A 17,711-nucleotide genomic window follows, 5' to 3' on the forward strand; every position below is an offset into this window, starting at 1 on the left:
TCAGGAAAGCAATCTAGCCCTTTGGTCCCAGACCAGGGGACACCCTTGTAGTTAGAGGGTGACTTATGTCTGAAAATTATGTTAATTTCCAATACCTCTAGTTAGCAGGGTATGAGAAAGGATTCACTCATAGAAGGCATGGAAGAGAATACCTCTCTCAAAGGAAGACAGAGGCGTGGCCCAGGGAAGAATGAGTTTCTAAATTAATAAGTTAATTCTAAATTAATAAGAACTTAAGATAGACTTAAAATACCTCAAATTACTTTATAACATGTGCACTGAAGTTAGAAATTAACTTGGTAGAGTGCTTGGGCATTTCTACATTTTGGGCAGTGGAGAGAAAGAAGACTGGTATTTGTCATTTAATCGTGGGTGTGGGTATGGAAGGATTGTTTTTAATTTATACCATGTGCATTCTGGGTATTGAACTCTGATCGTCAGGCCTGGCAGCAAACACCTTTACGTGCTTAGTCATCTTGCTGGCCCAAGAGAAAGAGTCTCAAAAAGTGATAAAATCTACAGCTGGGAGGAGTGAGAGGGGAAGTGGTGTCAAGCAATCTGCCTTGCCTCCTCACAGAATCCCTGTGAAGGAGCCTTTGCCAGAGGTCTGCAGAATCTAACCATGTAAATCAGGGTTGGGGTCGGGCTCTCCCTGCAGTAAGCCCAAGAACTTCCCCACCACTGCCTTCTATGCAGATAATGTGTGGGGAGCTTCGAGCATGCATACTTAATCACATTGATAGGACGGTTGCTGTGCTCAATGGCCACGATGATGCCTCCAGAGTCCAGGATGGTATAGTAATGTGGTCCTTCTAGCATCTTCGCCCAGGAGTAACCCCCATCATCTGAGATGTACACATCTGGGACCATCACCGAGATGGCGTCTCCCACACTACCTGAAAAGTAATTGACCATTAGCATCCATCAGCAATGAAGCCGCGAGGAGTTACTGACAAGAGGAAACCTTTGAGTGAGTTTACTGTGTTTGTCACCAGGCCTGTTGTAGTAGAATGATGGCCATCAAGGCCTAGCTGCTGCTCTTGCCAATGAGAGTCTAAAAGAGCCCAAAGAGTTGTTGCAATACTGGAAATTCTATCAAAGGATCCTGTTCTAGTCACCTCAAGCTGGACATGTGACACAGCTTAGCACTGACTCTGGGGAATCACAAGGTGAGGGACTGCTCAGGTCAGAGTGGGCTATACCCACGTTTGTGAGAGATTGTCTTGATTAATGATTGACGTGGGGGGGCCCAGCCCACTGCCGAGCACCATCAATCCTCTAGGTAGGTTGGTTTGAGTTGTATAGGGAAGTTAGCTGCCGACGAGCCTGAAAAAGGTGAGCCGGGAGCAAACAGGCTCCTCCCGGGTCCCCGGCATGACTTCCCTCAATGATGAACTGTGACCTGGAAGGGTAAGATGAAATAAATCCTTTCCTCCTCAGGTTGCATTTGGTCAGAGTGGTTTATCTCAGCAACAGAAAGGAAACTGAAATAAAGCATAGCAGCTACCTACTATTTGGGGTGAGCTTGTGGTGTGTGTTGGGGTGTGTGTGTGTGTGTGTGTGTGTGCATGCATGTATGCACGCACAAGCCCAAAGGCAGCGCTGTCTCCCTGTGCTTGGTGGCTCAGTCCACAATTGTGACGGGGAGGGCTCCTTACCGTGAGCGATGACTATGCCCACAGCATTGGGCTCAGAGAGTGGGGCCATTGGAACGTTTAGCTTCTGGGAGATGCTATAAGAAGCATGGATATGAAGGCTGCACTGTGAAGAGAAACCAAAGCCCAGATTAAAACCAAAGACTTGATGACCTCAGTCCTTTCACAGAGCCTCCCCATAAACTGTGAATTTAAGTCAAACCTCAGTGGGATGATTGAAAAACAAACAAACAGTAACAACAAAAAACAACCTGGTAGAATTCATTTAATAAAATGTACTATCTGGCTTTTAAAGTATAATTTAGGGATATTCTTGCTTAATTAGCCTTCAGAACCTTCTCACCATGTAAAACTGAAACCACCACGTTTAAAGCAACAAGTCTCCACTTCTGTCTCCTGCGCCTGACGAATCACGTTCCATCCTCTGTCTCTGTAGACCTGACTACTCTAGGCTCCCTTTAGGATATTCACTCATAGAAATGAATTGTACAGAAGCCATATTTTTGTAATAGGCTCATTTCACTTACAGCAATGTCCTCAGGGTTGATCTATATTATAGCATTTGTCAGATATCCTTCCTGTATAAAGCAAAATAATATTCCATCTTGGGTGGTGGCGGGGTGGGGAGTGTATACGATACTTTATTAGCCCATTCAACTACTGATGGCCTTGCTTCCACTGCCTTGGTCACTATAACTAGTAACCATAGATGGCTGGCACGATTATTTTATGAAGATTCTGTTCTCATTTTTCCCCCAGCTGGGGACTGAAACCAAAAGCTTTACACTGATTAGGCAAGTTCTCTACACCCAGGATACATCCCTAATCCTTATTTTAAATTTATTTTGATATTGGGTCTTAATAAATCACCTAAGCTGGCTGGCTGTGCCTCAGCGTCCCTTGAGGTTGGGATGACAGACATGTGAGACCACTCCCAAGCTCAATTATTGTTTTATATGAATCCAGAAGTGGAAATGATGTAGAGGTTAAAGTTTCACTGAGCACAGATGCCAAAATCCTCAACAAATACTAGCAACTGAATTTAACAGCATTTAACTTGATCATTCTCCATGACCAAGTAGGAGTCTCCCCGGAATGGTGGGATGGTTCAGTCACATGCAAATCAGTTTATACGACTAGCAAGAATGGAGGATAAAATTCTATATAGACAGAGATGTTTGATAAAAATCAATATTCCTCTGTGATAAAAAGGAACCCTCAGGGAGTGTGAAATACCAAAGCAATCAAATGAAAGAAGAAAGGGGAAACGGGCCGCATTGCCTAGCCTTACAGTGCTACACAGCTACAGTCATCTAAACAGCATGTTGGTGCCATAAAAACAAACATACGAGCCAAAGGAACATGACATTCTAGGCAAATTCACACATGTATGTCTGATTAATATTTGACAAAGGAACTGAGAACACATGAAGAAATTATAACTTCAATAAACGCTGCTGGGGAAAGTGGATATACGTGCAAAAGAAGGATTTGAACTGTGACTTCATGTGACCTGCCAGACTTACTCTAAGTAGTTAGAGGTGAATGTAAGACTAGAACACGGGGAGGGCTTCCTGACGGTCTAGGCAGTAACTTTGGATTTGATCCTGGGAACACACGTAACAAAAAGCAAACACGTACAAATGAGCCACATGAGAATAAAGTGCTTCCACAATGGGAACGGCAGAAGGGCGAGGTGCCCGTGTGCAGAACAGACAGCTGCCTGCACACTACACGTGGCACAAGGGATTGCAGGGCAAGAAACAAATACCTAACTTAAAACTGGGCAAAGAACAATGCAGCCATTCTTCAAAAAACAGCAAACAGCCAGGCGGTCACTGAAGAAGAGCCTAGCATCACTAATTTTCAGGGAAAAGTACATAAAAGCATGTCAAGTCACATTCGCTAAAACGCTATCACCAAAAATACAAACGACTACTGCTTAACAATAACAAATCCTGCTTAAAGTCCCAGGGAAAGGCCAACCCTCTCGTGCTGTTGGGGAAAGGTAACTGAAGCCATCACCACACAAAACATTGTGCCGTTTTCTTTGACATGTAAAGGCAGGAGTGCCAGCAAGTCTACTTAGTGGTGTTTAGCTAAAAGAAATGACGTTGGAACCTCAAGGCAACAACTGCAGTCTACATGCCTGTGGCTCAACGCGAGACAGAGAACCGACCTATGCACCTTCTTTTCTAACGATCGATTTATTTTCATTTTATATGCATTTGGTGTTTGCTTGCATGCATGTGTGTGTGAGGGTGTCAGGTCCCTGGAGCCGGAGTTACAGAAGTTGTGAGCTGCCATATGTGGGTGCTAGGAATTCACCCTGGGTCCTCTGGGAGAGCAGCCAGTGCTCTTAACTGCTGAGCCATCTCTCCAGCCCCCCATCTATGTTTCTTCTGCTAGATGAATGCATGGAGAATACAGCACATGCACAACTGGGTGTCAGGCATTCTCAGCAAAGGAGAGCCTGCTGTCTGCAGTCACACGGGATGGACCCAGGAGGCTGACGGTACACAAAACAAGCCAGGCGTGAAAGACAAATACCACGTGATGTCACTTAAATATGGAATCGACAAAACCCACTAAACTCATCAAAGCAGAGAGCACAGTGGCGGCTGCCAGGGATCAGGAGGCGAGACGAGCAGGAGTGATGTTGGCCAAAAGGTTCTAAAGTTTCCATTTTGGACAAGTGAGTTCTGGAGAGCTAGTGAACCTCCTATAAACTGTGCAACATACTTGAAATCTGCTAAGAGAATAGATCTAAATTCTCGCATCACACACGAGAAAACGACAGCTGAGTTAACTGATGTATGCATTTATTAGCTTGACTATGGCCATGCGTCTTACAAGTATGACTTACAGGAAAAGGTCGAACCATACATTATGAATATATGCCATTTCAATTTATCAACGATACCTCAATAAAGCTAAGGGAATAAAACAAATGTCAGGAAGCAGGCAAGTGTGTGAAAGCAGTTTAACAACTAGTGCCATTCAAGGTGCCCAAACGAGCCAGGCGTGTAACACCAGCACTTAAAGGTAGAACTCACAGATTCAGACAGGTGTGTATGAGCTCAAGATTAGCCTGGTCTACACAGGACCACTCAGAGCTATGCATGAGATCTTGTTTCAAACAAACAGATACATCTCAAATGGTCACAACAGCAAACATGTTTTCATACTCTGCAAAAGCCTAAGCCAACTATTAGTGAAGTAAGAATAATGGCTGGTTCTAACTGGATGGGCAATAAAGAGGGCTAGGACTCCTGTAGATTATTACTGGCCGGGGTTTGGGGACACAGACCTGGCTTCTGTGAAGACACTGAGAGGCCACAGAGGGTGTGTGAACAGCAGGGGTGTGTCAGTGAGGCGAGGTGGACAGAGCCAGACAGGACAAAGCCTTCATTCACTAGAGAGGCGCCCCAGCAAGCAGAAGCAAGAGAAGATCTTTAAGGGAGAGGTAGAGGAGCCAGAGGGTGTCCAGGCAAGAAGAGTCTATCAGCCCTGCCTTGGGCACATTGAGCTGGGCAGGGGCAGAGCAATCCCAAGGCAGGAGAACAGGAGCAGGGTGAAGAAGATAGAAGCAGATGCTTTAAGTATGGATACCAAGGGAGTGTGTGAGGAGGAGGTGTCACGCCATGTGAGACTCCCCACAGAAAACTCCAGGTGAGAGAAGCAGAGTGGCCCTGTGTGCAACAGATCCCAGAGGAATGTGGGAGCAACCAGCTCACTGTTGTTGAACTAAGTTCTCCCAGGCTGTGCCTATGCACATCTATAATATATGTAACATAATAAATATAATATAACATGGTAATGTTATGAATGGCTGCTCTTTGGCTCCTGAAGGACTTCTAAGGCCTCATCCCCACCATGTAGTCACTTAGCTAACAATCAGTACATCTGTCCATTCTGTCGTCCCTCAGAAATTTGGTAAAACAAATGGTTGTTATTCCATCTTGTTTTTCTTTTTAAAAGACAGGTAAGCCGACCATGGCTTCTCCATACAGTTTCTACTTCACAAATTCTAAGTGAATTCCCTATTCTCATTTCCAAGCCGTCCCCCTTTGCCTGTGGACCCTGACTGAGAATGAGATTTCATCGTGGAAAACCTTAGCACTGGTAGGCACGGGGCAGGCTGGCTGCTTTTCTGTACACACAGATGATGGTTGGGGCCAACAAACCTCATTCTTGTTCTTTGCAGTCGCGTCGCACTTGCTGTTCTCCGGCTTCCTCAGATGCTCCCACCGTCCTCCCTGGTCAAAAGTGATCATGCTCTGAATAGAGTTATCTAAATGGGGGAAAGAGTAACGTAAGCCCAGTGTGTTGAAGAAAAAGTGATGTAAGCCCAACCCACTGGCGGGGGGCGGGGTGGGGGGTGTGGTCTCAGTCAGCCAGCTACAATGGCTCTCCTGAGAAACGCCATCCACCCACCCACCCATCCATCCATCCATCGGTCTGTCCGTCCATCCATCCAGCCGTCCATGTTCTCATATAAATGCATATTCTATGTTGAACATGTTTCCCTTCATGCCCCACTTCTTACCCCCTCCCACTCCTCTGACTCTGGAGTCCCATTTTAACACCTTACACAGTAGCTCAGCACTGGTGACTAACAGACCAGAAGGTATAGCACTTGGACAGGAACTCAGTTAACTCAGCTAACTCCAGAAACCACCTGGAACTCTTGCTACTGAGAAACCCCAAAGCTCTCTTGTACGCTATAATTTAGATCTTACATTCCTTCCTCCTGGCTACTGCCCAGGTATTCACAGCATGGCTGCCAAGCTGAGATTAGGCCAGTGAGAGGAAGTTCGGTCATTGGGGCTGTGTCCTTGAAGGGATGTCAGGATCTCTCTCTTACTATGTCTGAGGTGCTGGGTTTTGTCTGTTACACACTTTTTTTTTTTTTTTTAAGATTTATTTATTATATGTAAGTACACTGTAGCTGTCTTCAGACACTCCAGAAGAGGGCGTCAGATCTCATTACGGATGGTTGTGAGCCACCATGTGGTTGCTGGGATTTGAACTCCGGACCTTCGGAAGAGCAGTTGGGTGCTCTTACCCACTGAGCCATTTCACCAGCCCCTGTTACACGCTTTTACCATGATGTGGTGCTGGAGACCCAAAAGCAGTGGGGATAACCAGCCACAGGAGGAAACTGCTAGAACTGTGAGCCAAGGTAAGCTTTCGATGCTGGGCGGCGGTGGTGCGCACCTTTAATCAGAGGCAGGGGGAGCACACACACCATCATCATCATCACCGCCACCATCAGCAGCAAAAGCGTATAAAGTGTTCATTCCAGCGGGATGAAACAGACACAGAGATGGTGCACCTGTGAAATTACACAGGATGCAGAGCAAATGACATAGACTAAGTGCTCGTGAAAACCTCTGGGACATCTAAGGTGGACTGGAAACGTGTACGAGGCTGGGAGCAGATGTGAATTAAAATAGGCTAATACAGGTAATTCCCATTCAGAGCGTAACACAGAAGCAGAGACCGGAAGAAGCGCTGTGCCTGGCAGACATCTGAGGCAATGGAGCTGCCTGGCAGACCTGTGAAGGATGAATGTGTGTACCTGGCCCATCTGAAGACTGGTAGGGGATAGTGTGAGTGCCACAGAGCAAATGAAGGAGAAATCAGGAAGTGAGGTGAGGGAGGGAAAGAGGAATCACTGTCGCTTGGGATCTCATAGGCCATTGCCAGTTACATATGGAAGAAAAACAGCTCTTACCTCCTGACAAAACATACATACACAGAGGCTTTAAGGGTCTCTGTCCTTGGCAGTAATGTGTTAGCTCCCTGTGCTTAACACAGGCCTTAGCACAGAGAGCCTTACAGCAGAACACTAGAGAACATTGGCTGGCCTAGTACTAGAGTCTCTACACAAAAATAGACTGATTCAAGTGCAGGTTCAGTCCGCTAGGCCTGGCCCTCCCAATACAGAAGACTCCCATTGCACACCCGCCAATATGGACCCCTCTTCCCACTGTGCTTTGCTCTGCTCTGCCTGCTGCTTCTAGCATAATTTCTTTACACGATGAAGCCACAATGTAAAAAGGGTAGGCTTGTTGGCTAGGCAAGCACATGGCGGGGGAAGGACCGTCAGGTTCCCCTGTAGACCTCAAACCCTAGCCCACTGAGCTGAAGGAGCCAGAGCTGAGCCGAGCCTCACCTTCTGAGAGCGTGCTTGTTATATAGACTCCACGGAGGGAAGTCACATTGGTAAAGTCTGTCTCCCCTCCTGTGGTGGTATAGAGATGTCTGTCCAGAGACTTGGAGTAGACTATGCCTCGATCATCAGAGGTAAAGATGGTGCCAAACCCGGTATCTGATATGAGCAAACAAACAAGAACACTGAGACTTGGGAGGAAACAGAGAACAAAACAGTAGTCTAGTCATGACTGCATAGCCCGGCACATCTGTTAATCGCCTTCACAGTAAGACTCAGACCTAAGTGTGACTCTCAGTTTCACACTCAAAGTCTTCAAGTTTGTCTTTAATTCTAGCATCCGACGTAGAGGCTGGAACATGGGAGATGATGCATCTGCTGCCTGACATGATCAGAAAAGCTCTTCTCAGGTAGATTGTGCCAGCGTATGCGTTGTATTTAGATTTCCACCTCATAATTCTAAATCTTTGTGCTTTAGAATACTTCTCAAACCGTCTTTGTTGACGGATCTTTAAAAAATTCCAATATATCACAATGTTATCACAGATAGTTTTATTTAAAAACATTTATCATCAGAAAAGTAGAATAGGAAAGAAACAAAACGTCAGCCCTAACTTTTTAGCATTATGTTTAGAAGACATAAAATTGCTTTATCAAATGATTGTGCATTTCTAAAGTGGGCAAAGTGGTGCATGCTTGTAACTCCAGCATCCAGGAGGCTATGGCAGGAGCACTGTGAGTCTGAAATCATCTGGAGTATGGAATGAGTACGTCTCTGTCTCCACAAAACAACAAACAAACCAAAAATGCCTCCTGAATATTTCCTGGTCTTCCCTGGTCACAGACAAGCTTGCAACTCAGAACCACTGAACAGGTGCCCACAGCTCTGGGAAGCTCTGCTCTAAAGCATTCACCACCCTCACACACAGTCTACCCTAGGCACCAGAACAAGCAGCCTTTCAGACGCAGCACATTCTCTCTAGGATAAACTTCTTCCAGGGTAAGAGGAAAACTTAACACATAAAAAGGAATTCAAGGGTGAGTTGAAGGGTGGGCACTACATGGCTCTTACCTCCAGGTTCGTCTACATGCATGAAGACCATGTCCTCATTGGCTGCCAGGATGGAGTAGAACTGCTCCTGTCCCACAGAAGGAAGTTGTGCCATGCTCCATGTGTCCCCTTGGTCTGTTGACACATGGATCCTTCTTGTTGTGTCCTAGAATAAATGTACCAACATTTAATTTTATAATCTTCTGCGAAGGTGTCATGTCAAGGACATGAATAGAAACATTTTTAAAACAGTTATATTAATAATCATTTCCTCAGTGGGTACAATGGCAGCAAAGGGACAGTGCCAATTCTCTCCTGCCTTTCTCTGGCTCCTTCATTCTGGTATAGTACTCCCAATGGCTGGCATTCCATCTCCTTCCACAGAGCTAAGGATGAAACTGGACCACCACTAGGTTGGCTCTATACCATTTGCAAATACTTGCTTGGAATTCTCAAAATGATGATTTGATTGGCACTTAAATGTTCTGTGCCTTTAAGATAGCCCTGGCTTTAGATAATTAATCCAAAGGATTAGATACCTGATGGTCTAAAAGATAAAGACGAAATCCATGTTGGGAGACCACAGGGGACGACGGTTAAGATGAGAGATGCTTCTAAGGAATTCTCACCATAGTCATAATGAAGGAGATACGCACAGGCTAGAATAAGGTCAAAGAGTCCAAAACTCCTGTAATTTTGTGAGAATCTGGCTGGTAAAAGGGTCTGCTAAGAAGGCTATTAAATCCTAGTCTCTGCTAATTAAAACAGCTGCTAGAGACCAGCAGGCACAGCTCAGCGGTCACGGTTGTATCTGGTTCTCCATCCCCAGTTCCCTCTTTAACCCCACTACTTCAATGAAAGCGATCCTATTGATCAATCCATCCCTCCAGCCCATTGGGTAATTCTCAGAGTTCACTATAAGTCAACATCTCACTTGAATTTGCCAAACTGGCCACCACTGACTCCAGAAACACTGTCTTCACCTGGCTTTTGCAGCAGCACCGTGTCCTGTTGTCCCCTATCTCACCCCTTCCTTCCACCTAGGCTTCTCAGCTAGATTCTTCTTTTCTTTGCAACCTTCAGTGGAGAGGTGCTTCAGGGCTTGCTCAATTCTCCCATCTCTTCTCTACCTCCTCATTCTTCAGAAGAACGCACCCAGTCATATGGCTTTAAATACCATGTAATTTGGGGAAGATTCATAAATACGAATGCCAATTTGACATTTCATCTCAGATATATAGTAGGCATTTCTTAGCCAACACAGTGAATTCTGTTTTTTCTCCCACAAACCTGTTCCTGCTACAGCCTTTGCTATGGCAGGAAACAGCCCTGCCATTTATACAAAGACTTAAAAGTTTCCTGCAGTTTTACTTTTTTCGTCTCACAAGGGATGTCTAAGGCTCACCCAGCTGGCAATACATATAAGCACATACATAAAAACCTCCTCCCTTCTTCCTCACCCACTGCTAACAGCCTGGTTCCAGCTCCTCTTTTGACCCTTGAATGCTTGAGAGCCTTGAATGCTTTCAGCTGCTCTTCCTGCTGCTTCCACCCCTGCCTTCTCTCATGTAGGATCTCTTATGCAACGTACGGATATATCGCTTGTCAATTAAATGCTGTTGGCCTATTAGCTTAGGCAGAAAATGGGGTGGTGGAAGTTCCGGTTCAAAGAGAGGATTTCTGGGACAGAGTCCAGCTTGGGGGCTGGGAAGGGGTTGCCCTGAATTCTGAGGAAGATGGGCACATGAAACTGAAGATAAGCTAACTAGCTATAAAGCATGACTTAGACTAGTTTAAACAGGATATTGAGTCATGAACTAGCAGAAAACGAGCCAAAGCTTTTGGCCTAGGCATTTATTCATATATAAGAAGTCTCAGTTGTTATTCTGGGGAACTCGGGGGAGAGTGGAAAAGCCTGCAGTTATACTTTCAGCTATACCTGTTCTGTCACAGTGGAAGCTAAGTCATAATACAGCCCATTTGAAGAATAAAAGCCTGTGGGCTACAGCATCCCACTCCATTCTGGCCCACCTCCCATGCTTCCCAGGGCTCCGGCTACACTGCCACTTTCCTCATCTTCAGGGGGCCTGGGGTGTGTCTCTGTCCTTGCTGATTCCACATTTTATTTCCTCCCAGATGTTCACACAGGGATGTCCTCCTCAGGTCACTCAGGTCATCAATATCCCACTCAAGCACAAGTCTGTAGTGGTGCAGCCAGTTGCTGCTGCTCCCCACCCACACCAAGCTGCTGCAGTTCTTCCTAGACAGACTTCCTGCTGTGGTGGTGTAGATAGGAATGGCCCCCACAGGTTCATGTGCTTGAATGCTTGGTCCATGGGTGGTGCTACTTGACAGGGGTGAGGAGGTATGGCCTTGTTGGAGGAAATGTGTCACTGGGGTAGGCTTTGGGGCTTTCAGCAGCTCAAGCCAAGCCCAGTGTCTTGCTCTCTCTTCCTGCTGCCTGCCCATCCAGATGTGGAACTCTCCTTCTCCAGCACCATGTCTGCTTACATGCTGCCATGCTTCTGCCATGATGATAATAGACTACACTTCTGAATGGTAATGGCTTATGGTTACAGCTTCAATGAAATGTTTTCCTTTATAATAGTTTCCATGGTCATGGTGTCTCTTCACAGCAATAGAGCATTAATAAAGACACTTGCTTAGCAGAGGCTTCCCCACATGAATATAAGCTCAGAGACTAGGTTATGTATCTATGAATTCACTATTTTATGGGACCTAGGCTACTACTCAGCATTATATATTTTTAATTATGATTATAGAACAATGTGCACATGAATTACTTTCTTCCCCCTCCAGATATTCATGTCTGGGTAAAGCCAAACACTGGACCTACAAGTCCAAAAACAAGACTTAGTTACAAAAGGCTAAAGCCCATAGGAGGCCCTGAGAACCAGTCAGCCTCTGCAGACAGAATCTCTCCCAAGCTTTTACACGGATATTTAAGATCATAGGGCTGGCAAGATGGTTCAGTGGGTGAAAGTATTTGCCACCAAACTTGATTCCTTGGATCTACATGGTGTACAGAAAGGATGGACTCCTGCAAACTGGCCCCTGATTGCCATACATTTGCAGTGGCATGTATGTGCCCAACACATATATCACACACAGACCAAACAAATAAATAAATATATAAACAAATAAATATAAAAATAATACAGGTCTACAAGAAGACAAGAAACACCATCAGGACTACATACTGAAAAATCTCCATATGGTGTGTGTTAGCAGGGACATCAGACCCCAAGGAGGCAAATACTCACCTTATCAGCCATCACAGAGGCAAAAAGGAAACGGCCCCCAAGACCAAAGGAGTAGATTTTCACACCAATGGTTTTGAAGGTTCTCCCCAAGTCGGATGTTCTCCATAATTCCAGGGCACCAAGATCAGCTTCTTAAACAAGACAAATGTCGATTAAAATTTCGCTTACTGGCAAGTGGTTTTCACATATCTGCTCTAGAACTGCTATTTTAATACAGAAAAAGCATCTTAAATCAAGTGTGTGTTGATCAGGTGAGAGCATGGATACGGCATGCCATCATACACAGAGAATCTGCATTTAGGTTTTATTTCTGTGAGGTTTTCTAAGTGTTCATGACTCAAATGCAGTGTTGTATAACAAGTGACAACTTGTACTCTCGTCATGTCACGCTTTAAGATGATCTTATTGTTTTAAATGACCTTGTTTGAGTCTTTCCTTCACTGCTTATCATCTAATACCCCTACATTATTGTTCCATGAAAGCAGGCCCTAAGTGTTTTGTTCTATCCTTAGACTAGTGTTTAGCCTACAGCAAGGACCCAGATACTTGTTGCACGAATTTAAAAATGATTTTGCTTTCTGCTTGGAAACTGTAGCTTGGATTGGGAGACCAATAGCTCAGCCATCAGGATAACAATCCATCTTTGGCAGGAATCACCATGCACAGGCAATAAAACAATGACTGAGACAGGCAGTGATGAGAAAAGCATTTAGTACAGAAATCTGGTATCAAAGAGTAAGTGTGTACTGTAGTGATAGACTGATGCTTGAGGAATGTGCAAGAGTTTGGAACTCTTGTACAGCTAAGTACAAGGATGCTATAAGCACAGGTCAGTGGATCATTCTTGTGGGAGTTCATAAAAACCAGAATCCTGAGAGAAATATAGATATGAAGGCCAGACTTAAGAGCTCTAGTGGGAACTGGGTTAGAGAGCATTTGTTCTACATTCTAGTTTTAAAAAAAAAATCTACTGTGGTCTGCCTATGATCTGAAATTTGGGTAAGACTGCTAATGGACTAATTTATGTGGCAGAGATCTATAGGCAGCTTAACAGTCATACTGTGCTATGGTTACTCTGTGTGTGTAGTCAGGTTTACAGTGAGAGTTCAAAGGCAACAGTGGAAAAGGATGTGAAAAATATTTAGTTTGCTGAAGAAAGACACATGACCAAGACAGATGAGGCAATGTGGTTGTGATTGTTAAAGAGACTAGTGGTGCCAGGAAAGCGAAGGCAAGCCTTGTACCCAGAGAACAGGGGAAGTGCCAGGATATCAGGGCCCCACCCAACGAAGGCTCTAGGGCAAACCCACAAAGTCATTTGCAAACTTTCTTTCAAAAAGAGCATGCTGAAAACATGAGCCTCTGGGACACCCTGAAAAAAAAAATCACAAAAAAAACAAAAAACCAGGGCCACTTGGTTTATCTGCAGGCACCGAGGTGGGAGGGGTGGATACATCCTTAGCTAGCTGCAGACTTTCAGCATTGTCCATGTGGTGGTTTTACCGTAAGCAGAATGCAAAGGCAATGACTTATCAAGATCCATCTCATGAAAGAGCCCAGAGTCCAGGCAGTGTGAGCTGGGCTGGAATGTCTTCAGGGAGACCCTTGGGGACCAATGCATGCAGCTGAGAAAGTGAAGCTTAAGCTTCGAGGGCGGACCCCAGGATGCTGGAAATACTAAGAATGCAGACATATGCTAAAGAAAGCTGGAACTGTCCCAAGAAACATGCCACAGCTAACAGGAGTTCTGGGAGAAGGGCCATTCAAGGTCTCAGAAGCTCCAATGATGCTACCATGATGCCCAGATGTGGGCATGGAGCTACAGAGTCTGTTTCTCTGATGGGTTTGGTCTTTTGCCCCGTCTTTCCATGCTGCCCTCCTATAGCTTCCTTAGAAGTATACGCATGCCCTTGTATACTGGAAACATGCAACTTGGGTTTTGATTTTATAAGGACTCACAGTTGAGAGACTGCCTTGTTGGGTCTTGGAAGAGACATGGGATTTCAGAACAATGTTGGGACTATTAAGACAATGGTAACTTTTGATGTTGGACTAAATGTAGTTTGAATTATACAATGCCACCCAACAGTGGCCTGGAGTGGAATGTTATAGTCTAAATGTGAAGTGTCCCCTGTAGACTCCGATGCTTGAGTATCTGCTGGGGTGCTGTTCTAAGAGGTTGTGGAACCTTTACGACTGTGGCCTGGTTAGCAGAAATGGTTGCTTAAAGGTAGCCTTGCTGATGAACTCTGTTTCTCATTATGACCTGAGCTCTCCTTCCTGACACACCAAGATCTGTACAAGTCAGACAGCAGGACCCCACTGTCATGGACGACTTCAGCCACCACATCTTCTCAACAATGATGGACTGTTCCCACTAAACTGAGAGCCAAAGTCACGTCTCTTCCCTTAAGTTGTGTTTATCAGGTATTTGGTCACAATAATGAGAAAAGTAACATACAATTGCTAAGAGGAACTGTATCATCTTCATATATAGTTACATTTTTATTGACCTATGCAGGATGAAGGAATTTAATTGTACTTTCAAGATTTTAAAAGTAATTAGCAGCTTTGAATTTCCTATAAAGCTACTGAATTTGCAGGAGGGTGAGAAAAATGTTTCACCATACACAACCCAGAATGGTCTACCCGGAATGGACAGCAGAACACTCTTCTCTGGGACTACAATATACTTACTGCAGGAGCCATTCACATGGGTGGTAAAGAAGATGATGTTGTTTGGTCCCCTAGAAAGAGGCAAAGACAGGGATAAAAAATGGATTAAGGCTACTAAGAGACTATGTTGGCCTAGTCACAAAGTCCCTGGCGTGGGTAACAGCCACACCTGTGGGGCCGTGATAGGCAGCCTATTTTGGTTGAATGAGGCTTGCTCTAGCAATCCAGTAGAAAACTCTACAAGGGACAGAAAAGAGAGCCATGTTACACCACAGAGCCCCCAACTCCGTAATTCTGTGACTATAAGTCACACAGACAAAGTCCCAAGCTTCTGGCATTCTGGCTAGACTCCACCTCCACAGTTACCTGACTATAGCCAGGTGTGCTCCTCCCCACAGTTACCTGGCAACAGCAAGATAGCCCAGCCCACTATAAAAGAGACTGCTTGGCCTCCTCACTCTCTAGCTCTCACCTTTCTTACTCTCCTCTCTTTCCCTCCTTCTCTCTCTCTCCCCTTCCCCCCTCTCTCCACATGGCCATGGCCAGCCTCTCTCTCTTTCTACCTTCTCTCTTTCTCCCTGCCTTTCTACAATAAAGCTCTAAAACCACAGACTGTCTCTGCTCATCAAGGCCTACTGTGCTTAAACGATGGGCTAGGCTTTCCCCTAACAAGCTTCGTCTAACCTCCCGCTGGAAAGCCTTCCTGCACTCCAGCCACGGATCTGACCAAAGACTCTGGCCCACGTGGGAACCACACAGCACCCCCTTTCTCTCCCTGCCCTCTCTTCCCTTCAGCCCTGGGGCTGACTGAGCTGCTCCTGGGGCCCACATTCTGTTCTCAGCTCTTCTTCTGTGTCCAGCAGCGTCTAGGATGCATGTGGCAGTCCTCTGAGTCTGCCCGCCTCAGCACCAGAACTCTGGCAGGTTGCGGTTTTCTCCCACTCCCTCTCTCCCCCACACCCACTGACAACAGCTGGCATGCTGCTCACTGTGATTAGTCAGGTTTACATTGAGAATTGAAAAGGACAAGTAGAGAAGCTGTGTTCTGATGGTCCACTGGTGGGGCAGCCCACAGCCTGGGCTCCGTTGTCTCCTACCATCATCTACTTCATTGTGAGAATCTTCTAGACACAGTGATGTATGTACACTCTAAATCTGCCTCCGGGGTCACACCATCTCCCCCCCAGTGAAGTGCTTCTCTCTCGTGTTACTAAACCATAACCTCATAGCCTCACAATCTTTCAGCACTAGTTAAAAAACTCTTATGAGGCTCTCCTTATCACTCTGATTGGAAGCCTTGTTCTTGTTCTTGTTTTTGTTTTCTTAAAAGCTAGAGCAGTGGATTCTTTTTTTTTTTTTTTTTTTTTGGTTTTTCGAGACAGGGTTTCTCTGTGTAGCCCTGGAACTCACTCTGTAGACCAGGCTGGCCTCGAACTCAGAAATCCGCTTGCCTCTGCCTCCCAAGTGCTGGGATTAAAGGTATGCGCCACCATGCCCAGCTTGAGCAGTGGATTCTTAACAAGGGAAGTTCTACCTGCTGTGAACACTTCGAAGTGGTTTTGGTTGGCACAGATGAGGAAGGGAGAGAGGCAGGCAGGAATGACTCCTGGCATCTAGTAGGTACAAGCTAGGATGCTTTTAAACATTCAAAGAGCACAGAACAGCTCCCTTAATAATGACTCCTCTAGCCCAATATGTCATTGATAATGAAGGTAAGAATCTCTTTTGGAATGACTTTGTGGCCCAGTGGATAAGATGTCAGCCTGTGAGAAGCCCTGTTGTAGAGCCCTGTGTCCTCTTACACTAACCGCTGGCCATTCACTTGTCATCTAGTGGGTTGTTTTACTAGCGCGTGTGCCATGGTATACCTGTCACATGGACTGTCACATGGACTGTCACATGGACTGTCACATGGACTGTCACATGGACTGGCGCCTTCAGGTCAGTTGCCGGGCTTTAGGCTTTGTGGTTTCCCATCTGAATTTAGCTCAGTGCTTTTTATGAGCTAAATAATTTAGTTCTTCCATCTCAAATAGACAACTAGGTCAGAGGTTGAATTATTTAAAATGAAACTTGGAAAGGCAGTTTGCAAGGAATGAGATCTAGGCCCTGATAGATAGCACTTATAGATTACATCAGCTAAAGGTTCTGGGTTTGAGCATGCTTTTTCAGGACTTTAGGCTGTAAGTTCTAAGAGATCAAAGGTCTCAAAGGTGAGTGACTTGCATCAGTAGCCTTGCTGCTTTGAGTTTGAAGCTAAGCAATTAAACTTCTTAAAAAAGTAAAATGTCAGGGCTGGAGGATGGCTCAGCAGTAACAGTGCTGCTCTTGCAGAGGCCTTGGGTTCAGTTCCCAGTACTCATGATTCTCAGCTGTCTGTAACTTCTGTGCCTGAAGGTCTGATACCTTGCCTCCATAGGCTTTACTCACATGGTGCACACACATAACCGTATGCAGAACTCTCAGGAGAAAAAAAAATTAAGGTTAAAAAAAACCTTGTGTAACGCTGGGGGTGATGGCATATACCTCAATCCCAGCACTTGGGAGGCAGAGGCAGGTGGGACTCTGGGTTTGAGGTCAGCCTGGTCTACAGAGTGAGTTCTAGGACAGCCAGGGCTACACAGAGAAACCCTGTCTCGAAAAACCAAAAGAAGAAAAAAGGGAAGAAAAAAAGAAAGAAAGAAAGAAAGAAAGAAAGAAAGAAAGAAAGAAAGAAAGAAAGAAAGAGAGAGGGGGAAGGAGGGAAGGGGAAGAAGGAAGGAAGGAAAGGAAAGGAAAGGAAAGGAAAGGAAAGGAAAGGAAAGGAAAGGAAAGGAAAGGAAAGGAAAGGAAAGGAAAGGAAAGGAAAGGAGAGAAGAGAAGAGAGT

The 17,711-nt window shown here is 45.3% G+C and overlaps 1 protein-coding gene across 4 annotated transcripts in view; it reads right to left on the reverse strand.

Annotated features, from left to right (window-relative positions):
* Sort1 (sortilin 1) overlaps nucleotides 1-17,711 on the reverse strand; it is an 80,161-nt gene that overhangs the window by 15,220 nt on the left and 47,230 nt on the right. For 2 of the 4 annotated variants that reach the window (XM_029475195.2, XM_029475194.2), the window contains exons 7-13: nucleotides 14,866-14,915; nucleotides 12,169-12,296; nucleotides 8,906-9,050; nucleotides 7,837-7,992; nucleotides 5,843-5,949; nucleotides 1,659-1,761; nucleotides 728-896 (exon numbers count right to left, since the gene is read on the reverse strand). In XM_029475195.2, coding sequence (XP_029331055.2) covers nucleotides 728-896; nucleotides 1,659-1,761; nucleotides 5,843-5,949; nucleotides 7,837-7,992; nucleotides 8,906-9,050; nucleotides 12,169-12,296; nucleotides 14,866-14,915 — 858 coding nt within the window. Of the gene's footprint in view, nucleotides 1-727; nucleotides 897-1,658; nucleotides 1,762-5,842; nucleotides 5,950-7,836; nucleotides 7,993-8,905; nucleotides 9,051-12,168; nucleotides 12,300-14,865; nucleotides 14,916-17,711 lie in introns of all 4 variants that reach the window. The other 2 variants (XM_021157737.3, XM_021157736.3) reach the window with 1 other exon arrangement.

The sequence above is a fragment of the Mus caroli genome, unplaced genomic scaffold (assembly GCF_978045245.1).
Source record: "Mus caroli unplaced genomic scaffold, Mus_caroli_1 scaffold_3, whole genome shotgun sequence".
NCBI lineage: Eukaryota > Metazoa > Chordata > Mammalia > Rodentia > Muridae > Mus > Mus caroli.